The sequence below is a fragment of the Octopus sinensis genome, linkage group LG3 (assembly GCF_006345805.1).
Source record: "Octopus sinensis linkage group LG3, ASM634580v1, whole genome shotgun sequence".
NCBI lineage: Eukaryota > Metazoa > Mollusca > Cephalopoda > Octopoda > Octopodidae > Octopus > Octopus sinensis.
Window position 1 is genome coordinate 75,002,392 of NC_042999.1, and position 18,170 is coordinate 75,020,561.

General features: G+C 36.0%; 1 protein-coding gene across 1 annotated transcript in view; it reads left to right on the forward strand.

Annotated features, from left to right (window-relative positions):
* LOC115209483 (MAM and LDL-receptor class A domain-containing protein 2-like) overlaps positions 1-18,170 on the forward strand; it is a 131,710-nt gene that overhangs the window by 21,579 nt on the left and 91,961 nt on the right. Inside the window, exons 7-9 of the mRNA XM_036501654.1 lie at positions 7,439-7,533; positions 8,927-9,052; positions 12,969-13,316. Of these exons, the coding sequence (XP_036357547.1) occupies positions 7,439-7,533; positions 8,927-9,052; positions 12,969-13,316 (569 nt within the window). The remainder of the gene's footprint in view (positions 1-7,438; positions 7,534-8,926; positions 9,053-12,968; positions 13,317-18,170) is intronic.

Genomic DNA, 18,170 nt, shown 5'->3' on the forward strand with positions numbered 1-18,170 from the left:
GCATGGACAGTAGGTGAACAAACAGCTTAGATAGAAAGACAAGGAAGTTGCTAACTATATATGGGTCATTCCACCCCAAAATTGACACAGACAGACTGTATATACCAAGAAAAAGAGGTGTAAGAAGACTTATTGGATGCGAACACAGCATTAGAGCAGAAAACAACATAGCATGGTATGTAAAAAATGCCACAGAACCACTATTATTAGAAGTAAGAAGGTCAGGCTTGTGTAGGATGAAAGATTGCAAAGATAAAGCATTATACAAGAAATTGAAAAGAAATGAAACTGAAAATAGGTGAGTAAAGAAAAGAATGCATGGTCAATTTCATAGGGATGTTGAAGATAAGACAGACAGAGAAAAAAGATGGCTGTGGATGACTAAAAGTGATTTAAAACTGGAAACAGAGGTTCTAATCTGTGGTGCCCAAGAGCAAGCACTAAGAACAAACTACATAAAATACAGAGTAGACAACACAGCAGAAAGTGATAAGTGCAGAATCTGTGGACAAAACGGTGAAACTGTATGGCATATTACCAGCCAGTGTATGCCACTAGACCAGAAGGAATATAAGAGACACCACGACAATATAGCCAGGCTTGTCCATTTGACACTTTGCAATAAGTATGGTCTTGGCAGGGCAAAAAATTGGTACAACCACAAACCTGAAGTCATCATCAAAAATGAAAATGCAAAGATCCTATGGGATTTTATGATTCAGTGCAACCATGAGATAGAGAATAGGAAACCGGACATAGTCTTAATTGAGAAAGAAAACAAACTATCCTGGATCATAGATATAGCATGCCCAGTTGACAACAAGGTATGTGATAAGGAAGAAAGAAAAGTGGAGAGATATGACAGGTTAGCTTGGGAGGTTAAGCAGTTGAGGTCAAGGAAAAAAGTAGCAGTATTACCAGTAATTGTTGGAGCCCTGGGAACAGTGAGAAAAAATCTCGAGAAGTATTTGGAACAAATAGAGGCTGCAATAAAGGTGGAGCACTTGCAGAAAACAGCACTGCTTGGAACCACTCGAATAGTCTGGAAGATGCTCAAAAAATAAGAGGTGTTACCTTAGTTCACTGGTAGTGAACAGCTGACACCATAGTACATGTCCAGCGTTAGAAGCTGTGCAAAGACAATAATAATAATGACAATGATAATAATAATAATGATGATAATAATAATAATAATAATAATAATAATAATAATAATAATCATCATCATCGTCGTTTAACGTCCGTTCTCCATGCTAGCATGGGTTGGACGGTTCGACCGGGGTTCTGGGAAGCCAGAAGGCTGCACCAGGCTCCAGTCTAATTTGGCAATGTTTCTACAGCTGGATGCCCTTCCTAACGCCAACCACTCCGTGAGTGTAGTGGGTGCTTTTTACGTGCCACCTGCACAGGTGCCAGGCGGGGCTGGCAACGGCCACGGTCAGATTGGTGTATTTTATGTGCCACCGGCACGGAAGCCAGTCGAGGCGGTGCTGGCATCGGCCACGAGTCGGATAGTGCTTTTTACGTACCACCAGACCAGGGATCCTGGCTGGTTCAATTCGATTTCGATTTCGCTTGCCCCAACATGTCTTCACAAGCAAAGGGGGTTGGCAAGGGTGCCTGTCGTACGGTCACATTGGAGTATTCTACGTGCCACGGCCACGAGTCGGATAGTGCTTTACGTACCACCAGACCAGGGATCCTGGCTGGTTCAATTCGATTTCGATTTCGCTTGCCCCAACATGTCTTCACAAGCAAAGGGGGTTGGCTTGGGTGCCTGTCGTACGGTCGCATTGGAGTATTTTACGTGCCACGGCCCCGAGTCGGATAGTGCTTTTTACGTACCACCAGGCCAGGGATCCTGGCTGGTTCAATTCGGTTTCGATTTCGCTTGCCCCAACATGTCTTCGCAGGCATGGGGAGTTGGGATGGGTGTCTGTCGTCGGATGAGGTTCTATATCGACTTCGCTTGCCTCAACCGGTCTTTGTGTCCAAGGGAGGAAAGGCATTCATAAGTGGGCTGGGCTCACTTGTCCTGCCTGGTCTTCTCACGTACAGAATATTTCCAAAGGTCTCGGTCTCTGGTCATTTCCTCAGTGAGGCCTAAAGTTCGAAGGTCGTGCTTCACCACCTCGTCCCAGGTTTTCCTGGGTCTACCTCTTCCACGGGTTCCCTCAACTGCTAGGGATTGGCACTTTCTCACACACCTATCTTCATCCATTCTCGCCACATGACCATACCAGCGCAATCGTCTCTCTTGCACACCACAACTGATGCTTCTTAGGTACAACATTTCTCTCAAGGTGCTAACGCTCTGTCGAGTATGTACACTGACATTACACATCCATCGGAGCATACTGGCTTCATTCCTCACGAGCTTACGCATGTCCTCAGCAGTCACAGCCCATGTTTCGCTGCCATGTAGCATGGCTGTTCGTACACACGCATCATACAGTCTGCCTTTTACTCTGAGCGAGAGGCCTTTAGTCACCAGCAGAGGTAAGAGCTCCCTAAACTTTGCCCAGGCTATTCTTATTCTAGCAGTTACACTTTCAGCGCACCCCCCCCACTACTGACTTGGTCACCTAGATAACGGAAGCTATCAACTACTTCTAGTTTTTCCCCCTGGAAAGTGACGGAAGTTGTTTTCTGCAGATTTTCGGAGGTTAATGCTCCCGAGCATCTGCCACATACAAAAACTATCTTCCCAGTTAGCCTACCTTTGACATTGCTGCACCTCTTATGTGTCCATAGCTTACACTGGGTACATCTTATAGAGTTTCTACCTACACCTTTTCTACAGATCGAGCAGGGCCATCTTCCTGAAGATATTTGTGGATTGTCTACCTTTCTACTTATTAGAACTTTGGTTTTAGCTAGGTTGACTCTAAGGCCCCTTGATTCTAAACCCTCCTTCCACACCTGGAACTTCTCCTCCAGTTCTGATAGTGACTCAGCAATAAGAGCAAGGTCGTCAGCGTAGAGGAGCTCCCAGGGACAGCCTGTCTTGAATTCCTCCGTAATTGCCTGGAGTACTATGATAAATAGGAGGGGGCTGAGTACTGAACCCTGGTGGACCCCAACCTCTACTTTGAATTCTTCTGTGTACATGTTGCCAACCCTAACCTTACTTACGGCATCTCTGTACATGGCTTGCACAGTCCTCACCAGCCATTCATCTATCCCTAGTTTCCTCATTGACCACCAGATAAGGGATCGGGGGACCCTATCAAAAGCTTTCTCCATGTCAACGAAAGCCAGGTACAGGGGCTTATCTTTGGCTAGGTATTTCTCCTGCAGCTGCCTTACCAGGAATATAGCATCAGTGGTACTTTTTCCTGGCACGAACCCAAACTGCATCTCATCTAAACTAACTCTCTCTCTAATTAGTTGGGCTATGACCCTCTCCGTAACCTTCATTACTTGATCCAACAGCTTGATACCTCTGTAATTATTTGTATCTAGGGCATCACCTTTACCTTTGTAGAAGTTGACTAGTATGCTGCTGCACCAGTCATTGGGTATGACTCCTTCGTGTATCACCTGGTTGACTATACGGGTGACTAGGTTATAGCCGACACTGCCAGATATTTTGAGCATCTCTGCAGTAATTCCTGATGGGCCTGGGGCTTTCCCTGTCTTCATGCTTCTAATTGCCTTAGCTACCACGGAACTATCAACTCGGATAGCTGGTCCCTCTGTAGGGTCAACATTCGGCAGACTCTCTTTATCCCATTCATTTTCCTCATTCAGTAACCTTTCATAGTGGCGTCTCCAAGCTTCTCTCTTTGCATCCTCACTTAGCGCAAGTGAACCATCCTCCATGCGAACACATTTCTCTCCTACCACATCACGATTCTCTCTCACACACTGTCTTGCAACACGAAATACCTCAAGTCTTTCATCCTCACGGCGCAGGACATTGGCAAATTTTCTCTTATCTGCTTCCCCTCTGGCTAGATAGACCTGTCTCCTAGCTTCCCAATAATAATAACCTGCAAGAAGTGCAAAAGATTGTCTTAACTGGTACACCTGTAAGAAGTGCAAAAGATTGTCTTAACTGGTACATCACACGTATTGAGAAGAGCATTGTCGATGTGAGAACTGTTGCTGCTCATGTATTTTAATTTAACTTAAAAAAAAAAAAAAAATGAACGAACGAACTACTGAGTTTGGTTTAATGGCCTACCAATGTATACTATGAGTTTCTTTGCCCTAGGAGTCGGGAAGACACTCGGCAAGAAATGGAAGCAAATTTGAAAGAAGAAAAAAAAGCAATAATAATAATAATAGTAATAACAACAATAATAATAATGATAATGCCTTGATGCAGTACCAGGCTCTGGCTTTCAACGCTTCTGATCATAACTGATTGAAAGTATTATCATGTGCATGTTTTGTCTTGATATAAAAGATGGGCTACAGTAAATATTCAAATATTGTGCTCAATATTGACTTTAACCAGGAGAGCATGTCCCTTTGTGGCTGACAATATGTGCATTTTTGATCACGGGCAGAAGTAGTAGGGGAGCATCATAGTCATGTGTTGAGAGTAATTGTTTGGGGTTTGAATAATTCGCCTCTGGAAACGTATGCTTTGTTTAACAGACTTCGACAGCCCTCATTCAGTGACTCTTTTAGTGGGATGGGCTACTTGACTCCTGAGAGAATTCTAACTGGGCCCCAACTGCAAAGTCATGCACAATTTATCTTGATATGAGATCACCATGTCATGTACATATGGTTGTGATGCATGTGCCTAGAGTACTCTTATCAGATGTGTATATTGAGCTTCGTATATTTTACCCCAGTATCACTTTGATGGTATGCTCTGCTCTCTCACTCAATAATAATATTAATTTCATATTTTACCACAAGAGCAGCAATTTTGTGGTTGAACGTGTCAATTACAGTTACCCCAGTGTTCAGCTAGTACTTAATTTATTAACCCCGAAAGAATAAAGGGTAAAGTCAACCTCAGCAGAATTTGAACTGAGAATGTAGAAATGGGTGAAATATCATTAAGCCTTTTATCCAGCATGCATACAATTCTGCCAGCTTGTTGCCTTAATAATATAATAATAATAATAATAATAATAATAATAATAATAATAATAATAATAATAATAATAATCTTAAGGAAAGTATTATCTGTCTGAGGCCCTCGTGACTTGACAGATAACTAAAGACTCCAGTGCATTTTTACCTACACTGTATGATGAAGGAATAATAATGATTATAATAATAATAATAATAATAATAATAATAATAATAATAATAATAATAATAATAGTAATAATAATAATAATAATGATGATAATAACGATAATAATAATGATTGTAGTTTCAAATTTTGGCACAGACAGTTTTTGAGGTGAGGGGGAAGCCAATTACATCAACCCCAGAACTTGACTGGTACTTATTTTATTGATCCTCAAAAGAGACCTTTGTAGAATTTAAGCCCAAAACATAGAAAAGTATGAATTGCCTCTAAGCATTTTATCCAGTGTGCTGACAGTTTCACCAGCACACTGCCTTAATAATAATAATAATAATAATAATAATAATAATAATAATAATAATAATAATAATAATAATAATAATAATAATAATCCTTTCTATTAAAGGTACAAAGCCTGACTTAATAATAATAATGGTTTCAAATATTGGCACAAGGCCAGCGATTCTGGTGGAAGGGGTAATTTGGTTACATTAACCCCAGTGCCTAAATAGTACCTATTTTATTGACTCCAAAAGAATGAAAGACCAAGTTAACCTTGGTGGAATTTGCTTAATAATATTAATAATGTATGTATGGTTGTTTCTTGGCTCCAAGAAAGATGATTCTGCAGTTTATTGCTGAACAACCTGCACAGATGATTTGTTTATAGTGATCAAATGTTTGTGCTGCATATCAGCTCACTCCATCCATCAAATTGACATTACCTGCACAGCTGCATGGTGTGCCACACATCAGATGTTGAAGTAATCAAAGAACAGAATGAGATGAAATGTTTTGCTCAAGAACACAACACGCCTAGTCCAGTAACTGAACCCACAATCTTATAATCATGAGTGAGGAACTGAACCCACAGTCTTATAATCACAATACACCTGGCCAGGAACTGAACCCATAATCTTATAACCACTTGGCAATGTGCTCTCACAATATTAATTATTTCAAATTTTGGCATAAGGCCAGCAAGTCTGGGGGAAGAGGGTAAGTTGATTACATCAACCTCAGTGCTCAACTGGTACTTAATTTATCAACCCCAGTATTCAACTGTTGCTTAATTTATTGACCCCAGAAGATTGAAAGGCAAAGTTGGCCTTAGCAGAATTTGATCTCAGAATGTAAAAATGGGACAAAATGTTGCTTAGCATTTTGCTTTGCATGCTAATGATTCTACCTGCTCACCACCTTCCTCACAATAACAATAATAATGATAATAATGATAATAATAATAATAATAATAATAATAATAATAATAATAATAATAATAATAATAATAATAAGGGTTTCGAATTTTGCCACAAGGGCAGCAATTTGGGAGGAGAGGATGAGTCGATTACATCAAACCCCTCTCCAGTGTTCAACTGGTACTAATTTTATCAACCCCGAAGGGATGAAAGGCAAAGTCAACCTCAGTGGAACGCACGCACACACACACTTACACACATACATAAACAAATATGTATGTAAACATTTATGCACATACAACACACAAACACTATAGACTGCATCAAAAAAAGAAAAAAATTAAATTAATGAAACAATATTTCCCCACTTGATTGTTGAGCAATCATCAATGTAATGTTTCTGGTTAAAGCTACTTTTCAGAACATTTCTAACATAATAGAAATTGTCCAAAGTGTTCTTCTTTTTCAAGAAGTGATTTACCTGACATATCATGCTGGTTGACTTATTGCATAGAATTTCCTTCATTTGTTTGAATATTTAAGTGTTTTCTCCATTTGTGGTTGAGATAATTAAATTTAAATACCACATTAATGCTTTCATCATTATTGCAACTATAAATTTGAAGTTACAGTGAGAAGAAAAGAATCCTACCCAGGATTTTTTATGAACGGAGATAACACTGAAGGCTAAATTTCAGTCTTGTTTTTCATTTTGTTAACTCTAAGAAACTAGGATGTTTGTAAACATGATCAATTTATCATTAGCCAAATTTGACTTTAAAATCTTTATAAGTAAAAAACAATATGTGATATATTTATTTAATGTTTTGTTAATTGTTTAGTAATACAGAAAGTAAGATTTGTTGAAATATCCCCTGTTGCAGTTATGTCCCTAACTATATACGTTTGTAATTTTAATGTATTTTAGAATATAGAAATATCAGAAATAGAAGAAATAGTGCTTTCCATCAATTTCTTTTGCTATTAAATCTTTTCTTTTTATTTATTTATATTAAAGGAATCATGAAATCATATTTGAAGCTATCCAAGGAAATGGTTTTGACAGTGATATTGCCCTTGATGATGTCACCTTATCAGAAAATAGCTGTTCAAGTAAGGGCAAAATATACCATAACATATTATAACATATCAGCAATTAGCTTTAGTAATTATGTTTAGGTGAGCATGTACGCTTACATGCATATCTACTGCCTGTGTGTGAAAGAGAGGGAAGGAGTGTGTGTGTAAAATGTGTGTGTGTGTGTGTACATGTACACAAGTTTACTCCATTCCAATTAGATTTATATTTTTGATGTCAACATTCACCTTACTCAGTAACAGTATAAGAAGAATAATGAAATGAAATGAAAGCTTGAACAATGTTCTCATCAACTTCCTCTCTCTATGTTTTCAAATATAAAATTTCATAGATTATTTTACTGACATATATTGTATCCTACACACTGGTTTGTAAGTGTTTGGAAATTATGGCTTGTTTCAAGATATCTTTCCTGAGTTTGCTGGATCGATGCCAGACATACGTACACCATACAGTATTCTATACAAGCCAATGAGAGAGCCACTATGTGGTCACTGGACTAACTACAAACAGCAACCAAATCTCTTTCAAATCACATTCTCCTGTCTAGAGAAAAAATGGTCATACTGGATAATGTGGTGCTATGTATTCCTAAATAATATGAGATGGTCATAGTTGGAATGTTTTTGGTCATAGATCTGCTTGATTCAGGCTGGCTTGGGGACTAAACAACAACAGCACCATAGAGTAAGATGCATATATGAAATGTTGCATGCACTACACATCTGCATGTTCTGTACCAAAGCTTGAAACTGGGAAATTTAGTGTTGTCAATGCAAGAACAGAAATCATTTACTTAAATAAACAAATTTAGTCAATATGTATTACAATTGAATATACCAAACATTCAGTAATTTGCTCTGATTATTGTTGCATGAATCAGAGTTATATTACCTCTTCACTAGTAATTAGTTTTTTTCTTGATATATGCATATGAGAAATAACATTTTGCTCACTGTTTTGCTTTGGTTAAAGGTGTATTTGTGGTCCTCTGAAAATATGCAGTGATAACTCCAGTATGAAATGAACAAAGTGTTTGATAGACTCAAACAACTTTGAAATTCTAGATTTGTATTATATCGTTTAGAGATAAACTCAAAGTGGTTCCCAGCACTTTGAGGCAACACTCAAACCTTTAGCCATTAACTCTGTACAAAACAAATAAAAGCAGCCAGCAGTGAACTGCAAATTCATTTAACTGCCCACTGTGTCCAGTGTCATTATAGTATGTCTCTGGTAACTGGATGAATTAACCAACCTTACAATCCTTTGGCTATAATTGTTTAAGAAAGGAACTATTTTTGTAAAATAGTGTGAAAAAATGTGCTTTAGAATATGAGTTATAGATTTGTTGAACACTTACTTGGAAATAATTAAATTCTTTAATCAATTATTTTGCATTAACAGATCACTGGAATGCAAGTTGTGATTTTGAGAGTGGCACTTGTGGTTATGATATTGAAAACATGAATGATATACGCAGAGGTTGGAGACTTAGCCCAAATAATACAAATGGAATTTCTTCTCGTTCTGGTAATTGTTTTTGTTTATTTTATTATTGTTTCAAGTAAAATGATTTAAAATATTGACATTTCAAATAATATTAAAGGTAAAAAGGCATTTTATTTCTGTAACTACAAGTAACTTTTGGCTTCACCTAGCAGTGCAACATTGTAAGTATATAAGTTGTAAGTATTACAAGCACAGCACATATGTATGCCTCAGTCAAAACCCATCAGTTCATTGAGTGGGCCATATTTGTTATATGTGTGATGGGTATCTGCTGAAAATAAGCATTATAATGAAATGACACTCATACCTGACAAGTATAATCACATGAGAACTCTACAAATGCTGTATTTATTCCATCTATCTGCAACCAGAGTTCAAATGCTAAGAAGATCAACTTTATCTTTCATTCATTTGCAATCAGTTATGTTCCAGTTCAGTTCTGAGGTCACCTTCTCTCTCTCTCTCTTTCTCCCCCTCACTCACTTTCTCTCTACTTATCACAGGTTTGTATCTGTTATTGAAAGATGTTGCCTTGTCACATCTCTCACTCTGGTTCAGTCTGAACATTGTATTAAGGGTAGACATGTTAGTGGAATACTCAACTGGTTACACATTTATACATTCAGCTCAATTGTCAAAAAGTCACCATTTTCTATGAGCAATAACTCCATAACTTCAGCTTTAAACAAGATATATGGGGAAACTGTAATTTTAGAAAACAATAATTTGATACTGGAAATGAAGATCACTAGAAGTTTTATATCAAATATATTACAACACATACACTTCAGTGTGATATTAAAACAATCCATCTACATCAGTTAGCTAAAGTCCTTAATCATTTTCTTTAAATATGATGAGAGCAACTGCTATAGACTTGATCACCGTGGTAAATAAAACTGAAGCATAACAATCCATCTTCTTTAAAAGATTTGAAATTCATTTTTCTAATCAAAAGACTGCAATAGAATTTTATTTAATATTTGTAATGACTAATCTCCCTATAAATAACAATAGATAATTTGTACAGCTACTACATATCTTGGATGTAATAGAACTTTTAATGCTCCCATGGACAGAATTTGTACTTTCATTTCTTCCCATCTGCTGTTAACATGTTGAGCACTTTCATAACTGTTGGTAGTTGTACTCATAGAATGGAATTTTATGGGCCATAAATGTAGATATTGTCATGCTGTGAGTTATCTAACCTGAAAGCTGGCTTTGACAGTTAAGGTTAGAAAAGACGAGCAGCTCCCTATATTTCTATAATAATTAAAACTAATAGAGAGAGGAAACCTATTTTATACTCCCAATTTAATTAAGCTTATCTGAAATATTATCTTAATTTATATATTCATTTTATTTTATCATGATCAACAACCTGTCTTCACCTGATCTTAATTCACTAACTTTTAGTCTCATTCCAACCAACTTTTTTTTAAGTTCAGTAATCTAAAGACTTAGCAAAATGCCTGTAAAACTTCCTTTTTGTATTCTTCTTGTCCCATTACCATGAGCACAATACCACATGTAAATACACCTCCTGTCATTCCGAATCAATAAAATCACTGCCCTGCCAATGTCTCTTTCATCATTCTCAAACAGTACATTCTAAATTCATCTCTTAATCTCCTTAAAAATTTTTTAGATCTTTCACTCTCTCTAAACAGGAATCTGTCTTGATCTTTGGAAACATACTACAGTGACTCTCATGTCCAAGATATATAATCTCTCTGATCTTGTGAAGTAATAGCTTTTTACTCTAACTTCCAACATTTCAAGAATTTGAACACATTTGTTAATAACCAGCTTCTCCAACATCAGTACAGCTTACATAATTCTATAGTTAACTATCTCTTTGATGTCATTTACTCTTGGGAAACTTAATGAAAACAATGTCATTACATTTGACATCAACAAGACATTTGAATGTCTGGTATGGAAATCTGGCTAAAATATCCAAATAAGGCTCTCTTCTCTCGGATTAGAAGACTCTTCTCAGACAATTTTCTTTCTCATTTACTCTCTTCTCTCTTGTATAATATACTCTTCTCAAACTATTCAGCTTTCTGCAAATCACAGATGATCATTCCTAACACTAACACATCACAAACATAACACAAACTGTATCCCAAAGACTAGACATTCTCTTTAGAAACAAAAAATTACTCAGTTCTGAACATCTCAACAAAGCTCAAATAAGACCCACAATGTTAAATATCTACCATACATGGAAGGCACTACTGTTACACACAATTATTCAATCAATGACATTCAGTTGAAAGATGCAGTTTTTTCACTCTAGCTTTTCTGCCACTACTATAAAAGTCTCTGCTCTTCAAAACTAGCATGTTATTTATGAACTCAACTTACATCCATGCATCTTATTCCTTCTCTCAACACTCAGTAATGAGAGAACAGATGAATGTATCTTACTTCTCTGACTGCACCGACCACTTTGCCCAGTTCTGCCTCCCTACCAAAATTATATGATACATTCGTACATTGTTATTTTTACATTTATCATAAAATAAAATTTATCTTAGTTTTAAACAATCAAAATAAATATAAAGAATCCTTTAGCTAAAGTGTTTTTCTTTTTTGAGGCCTATATGAGGTCATCTTTAATGAAATGATAAAAAATTCATGATTATGAATGTTTAAGCTGCTTGATTTCTATACTATAAATTCCATTGCAATTATTATGTTATATTCTTGCACTGAATAGTATATTTTTTTTTAAAGGAAAATATTACATCACAGTCAGAAATGAGAATTAACTCAGAACTCAGTATCCTCCCTAATTTATTCAAGCAAAAAGTCAAATATTTAAATATATATATATATATATATATATGAATAATTGGCTTAAATAAATAAAATGCAATTGGTATTATTTGATGATATTTCTCTTTTATTTATATTATATCCATATTATTAAAAAAACAACATCCTTCTTTTTGCACCATCCTTTCAACAAATAACTCCTGATGATTTCTTTAACAAATGCTCACCCATATAAACAGTTTGGAAAATTGTCATCAGATGGAGTATATATACCCATCCTCATCCATTGTTTCACATCGTCAGTGCAATGCTGCCACAAGCTCCCATGCTTATACTTACCAAAAGTATTATGAAGCAGGCAAATATATTCAGAGTATGTTAATTTCTGCTTATGTATAGTACTTAATGAGCTGAAAGAATTGCCTTCTTGGTTCAGGATATATGCTTCAGTCTTGTGGGTCTCCACGATATCCACAACATATGGCACTTGTTCTGCAACTTGAAGAGGGTACTTTTCATCATTGCTCAGTATTTAACAGACATGTCTCACCTTTCTTCACAGCCACTAACAAGAACAATGTCTTTACTACACGCATCAACTACTACATGAATATGAAACAGGCCGAAAATTAGTAACAGCAATCGTATAGCATCCAGGGCTACTTAGTGTGATGATGGTAGAGATCGTCATCCATAAGAACTTGCTCTGCAAGGTGGAATGATCCTTTCAGCACAACTCCCTTGCCATTTTTTATGATAATGCATTTGCCATTTGGTCTATAAGGACTTACTGTAATATATTTCTCTAAACCATAAAAGTGTAATGGAGAGATACAATTGAATTAAATCAATGCCAGGAGATGAAAAACTAAGTATGCTATGATATCATTTGAATTTGGAACATAATAAAATACTGCAGAATATTCAACTCTGTTAATTAGAAGTGAATGAGGGGAATCTAATTAGTTGAGCATTGGCCAGATAATAGTTAAACTTATGTTATTATAGATATTTTTCTAACTTATAAAAAAAATTTTTGTCTACTTAAATATTACTCAATTTATAATTTATTTGAATCTTAGCAAATAACATACATTAGCATTAAATATTAAAGGAAATAATCAAAACCTCTTTGACTGTTTTACAGCTAACTACCTGCTATTTACTTCACGTTACAATTCAGAGATAAGACACTCTATAAAGTCACCTATGATTGATATTCCAAATGAAAGGATGAAACTTGAATTTCTCTATTATATGCCTGGGACTAAAGCTCAAGAACTACAAGTAAGATTTGTGGAAGATGAACTTAAACCATGGTTTTATAAAACACCATATTTCTGGCAAGATTCTGGAGACCATGGAACTGAGTGGCAATATGGTTGCATGGATTTACCAAGTACACGTGGAAGAATTGTATTCACTGGTATTGCTGAAAATAGCTATTCAACCTTGGGTCTTGATGATTTAGTTATTGATAAAGGCAACTGTCGAAGTAAGTAGAATTGTTTTACTCTCTTTGCAAGTGTTGAATGGGTTTTTTGGCTTTGCTTTCTTAAAGTGTTTTAATTCTGTTTCATCTCTTTTATGAGAAACTTTATTTCTTATATTTTAATTAAATTAGATTACTTTTAGTTTTGTTTTTTAATCTTCATCTACTTTCACAGTTGGAAAGTCTTTGATTACAGATCTGGTCATTTTATATTAAAACTGTTCTGTAATTTGAAAAAGTATAAAATATTAGTTGAATAAACGCAGAAAACTATGTGCATGTTATCTTTTCACCGTTTTTCTGATGGAAGCAGAATGTCAACTACCTTCCCTTTTACTATGTAAGTGTTACATAACAACACAAGATTATATATATCATAGGTATTGTGAATTGACAGAAACTTAATCTAATCATATAAGTATTTACTAGCATCTGTCAAGTGTTTGTAGAGAATGAATACATGATTAAGTTTATAATCTTTTGTACATTTCCCACTACGTCCATGTGTTAGTATCATGTGACAGAATATTTTGCACCTAAACATGTTCACTCAACTGTGTCAGCCTTCTTTTTGGCTTTGTTAAATAAAGATTATGACATTCTTGCATTTTCCGTGGTTATTAGTAATGCAAGTGAACTAAAATAACTATAAAAGCTATATCCAAAATCAGGATGCAGTTCTAGCTCATGAATAGTAGATTAAACAAAGAATATATTGAGTAAAACAAAAAACAAACCAACCAAAAATGATGAGATAAATGAGATGTCTCATATAAAAGGCAGCATTTCAATATTTATTAAATATTTAAAAGTAGTGATGGTGGAGTGGCAGCAGCAGCAGTGATGGTGATTGTAGTTGTCTGCAAATATTTAATATGTACAGATAGATTTCCTATCCAATTTCACTTAAATTGATGTTTCTGTTGCTTAGCTCTTAGTTAGGCTTAGCCAATTAGACTTATGATTAAGATGTTCAAGTGCCAGCAATTCCAATGTTTATTAAGACATAGTGTATGCAGAACACCATTATTCAAAATGTCTATTTTTGAAGATCAATAGTGTACTATTCTGGCAGGATGAGCAACCAAGTAGAGGATCTCTCATTAGTTCACAATTGTTCTCTCTGATGTTGATTTTGTCTTTATCCTTTCAGTATCATTAAAATAAGTGCCAGTCAGATACTGGAGTCGATCTAATAAATAGTCCTAGCTCCAGAATTTGTTGCCTTCTCCCTAAATTAAAAACTTTAGTTTTGTTATTTGAACAACTAACACCTTCATTTCATTTTGAGAACATGTATCTCTTTAACATCACAATTGTCATATGTACCATTTATTTGTTTGGGGCTCTTTGATATAAATACATGATACTGTTTTTTCAAACACACAGCAAGAAAATTTTAAGGAAGGAACTGTAATGTTTTTGAAAAATATTGCACATTGTTTCCTTATCATCATCGTTGTTACTGTTTTCATTGTCATCATGGCTGTTGTTGTTGGCAGCGGTGGTGGCAGCAGCGGCAGCAGTGATGGCAGTGGGATCATCATCATCATCGTCATCATCATCATCATCGTCATCATCATCATCATTATCATCATCATCATCATCATCATCATTTAACATCTAATTTTTTCTACTGGCATAGGTTGGATGGTTTGACAGGAGCTGGTAAGTCAGAAGACAGTGCCAAGCTCTGTCTAATTTAACATGGCCTCTGTTGCTGGATGTCTCTGTTGCTGAATATATGGGGTGCATTTTATGTGGTACCAACAGCAGTGAGGTCACCAAATAACTTATAAGACAAAACCCTACAAATGAGAGGAGAATAGTATCGAAGGAGGTGGCTTTGTGCCAGGAGATGAAAGTATGAACAAGAGGACAGAAATAGGTGTCTTGCAGTCAAGGAGATACATGGCTACATCAGTAGAACCAGCAGGAGAGAGATAGAGGAAAAAGTAGATGGTGCAGGTGTAATGCAGGGTGGGGTTGAACTCTCAAGTTACTAGAAGGTAAAGTGAAACTTAGGTTTACTGACATGCATATACACTGAACTCCAAAAGAAACACAAGACGTGAAATATGTTTTAATTTCATTATGTCAGAGATAAATTTTGATAAATCTGATAAAGTCACTTTCTTGGATGTACTTTGAACACAGTCTAAGGGTCGTTGTCATGTGTTCTTGTAATGGGTGGATCCAGCACATTGAGATTGTAGGGCGTCACATGTTCATTACTATGTATGCCCTCCCTGGCTGTTCAAAATGGCCATATACCATTAATCAGCAAACAGGGAATCTCAATTTTGCAGCAGGTAATACTGGAAATGGATACTTTGTGTGAATATTTCTTGATGAGTATTCAACAAGCCAAGCCTAATAGAGTGTTTAAGTATTCTGGCTTGCTTAGCTATACAGAGCATACAGTGCCCACTCCTGTTGATGTAGAGATCTGGCAGTTCTAAGATCTTCCACTTGATATTATATGGGGTACCTTGATCTTTGAGGTGACACACATGGCTAGAGATGTGAGGAAGTATCTTTCTGTGACCCTGAAGGATGACTGGTGGTTGTACAAGCATCCCTTCAAAGCTGCACTGGTTGATCTTATGTATTTACAGGCTTAGGTGTTGGCTGTGTTCACATTACCGGTGCATCTCTGGTTGGCTCTGGCCTTGGGGATGTTGTTGTCATTGGATGGGCCAGCATGGTTTTCAGGCCCTAGGAAACACTTAAGAGTCCTCTCCAACTTGTGTCATCTTATATATCATTATTTTAAACAATATAGAATATGTTGTATAATTTTCCTACTTAAAATTGTCTGAGTTACATTATATAATTGAAACACAACAGTAGCTTGAAACACAACTGAAGAAACTACAATTAAAAATCTACTTTCAGTTCTCTATTAATTTTATTCATATTTCATATGTGTGATCTTGTTCTTATGTTAGAAATCCATTTTACAAGAGTCATGTTTTTCTCTGCATCATTCATCCCCTCATCAACTCACCATACATTATCCTCAGAAAAGATAATTTTAAAGAAATTTACATGGAGAAATGAAATAAAGAAAAACAATCAATTTACTTATTTTATTCATTGAATTCATATATGCAATTTAAAGAAAAATAAGTTTTTTGGTCAAACTTTATTTTTCCTCACAAACCACTGGAAAAAACTAACCATGACCACTCTCAAATACCACATTAGGCTGTGTGATCAAACGAAAAATGATAAAGATGTAGAGACTGGAAGAAGAAAGAGAAATGTAATGCAATTAGAAACCAATTTACTAAAATTTTTTGTTTGTAAAACAGTTAATTTTTCTGTTTCCCTATTTCAAATTATTGAATGTACTCATTTTATCATTAAGATGGGTAAGCTATTTTATGAAAATCTTCAGTCAATAAAACAGTCAATATTTGTTGTTATAAGCAACTGTGAAATTAGAAAAAGAAGGTATGGAAATATTCCTAGTCATGAATAAAAATAATTCATTAAAATTTATCCTTTATGGTTTTGAGTATGTATGAGGAAGATTTAGTGAAGATAGTGCATGGAAATGTTATGTTAATATTGTGGACAAAATAATTTAAAAAAAAATTCTTTGTCATTCCTCGTTTGCTGCAAATGATACTAACATATGCAATTCATCATCATCACCATCGTCATTGTTTAATGTCTGCTTTCCATGCTGGCATGGGTTGGACGGTTTGGCTGAGGACAGTCAAGCCAATAGGCTGCACCAGGCTCCAATCTGATCTGATGAGGTTTCTACAGCTGGATGCCGTTCCTAACACCAACCCCTCCGAGAGTGCAATGGGTACTTTTTACATGCCACTGGCATGGGAGCCAGTCAGCAGGCACTAGCATCGACCACATTCGGATGGTGTATTTTACATGCCACCAGCATGGGAGCCAGTCAGGGGGCATTGGCATTGACTATGTTTGCATGGCGCTTTTTATGTTCCACTGGCACAGGAGCCAGTCAGGTGGCACTAGTATTAACCCATGTCTGAATAGTGCTAATTACATGCCACCAGCACAGGTGCCAGTCAGGTGGCACTAGCCAATACATGTATTTAAAAATAGGAAAGTTTCATATAGTTACTCTAGCTGCAGGACAAGTAGCTGAGCACTCCACAGATGTGTACTCTGCATGACACAGAATGTGACAAGGCTAGCCCTTTCAACTACAGGTACAACTCATTTTTGCCAGCTGGATGAACTGGAGCAATGTAAAATAAAGTGTCTCACTCAAGAATACAATGCACCACCAAGAAAATTGAACTCATGACTTTATTTCATGAGCCAATTACCCTAACCATTAAGTCACAGACCTTCTACCTACTAGAAACAGCTGCCAATTCTCCTGAAAATCATTTAGAAAGACTATCTCTATGATATAAATGTAGCCTTGACTTAGAACATTGTTTTTAGAAAAGTTATTTATGGAAAAGTCAATTCAAGTTATTTTGTATAATATGGAATAAAATATGTTGTAGAATGTGAAATAAATTATCTTTAAGATAAAAGTTTCAGTTATATAATATTTAAAAAAATTACTTTGCAAAGACAAATGAAATTTCAATAATTCCAGTTAAACAGTATCTAATGTAGCATCTATTTTTATGAAAATGAAAATAAAGGTAAAGTTAATGAGTTGCAAATTCTGGAAATTGTAGTCGATCAACATCAATGGAAATTGTAGCTGTGATACTAGTACTGGTGGCACGTAAGAGAACCATCCGAACGTGGCCATTGCCAGCGCTGCCCCGACTGGCTTCTGTGCCAGTGGCACGTAAAAAGCACCATCCAATCGTGGCCGTTTGCCAGCCTCGTCTGGCACCTGTGCAG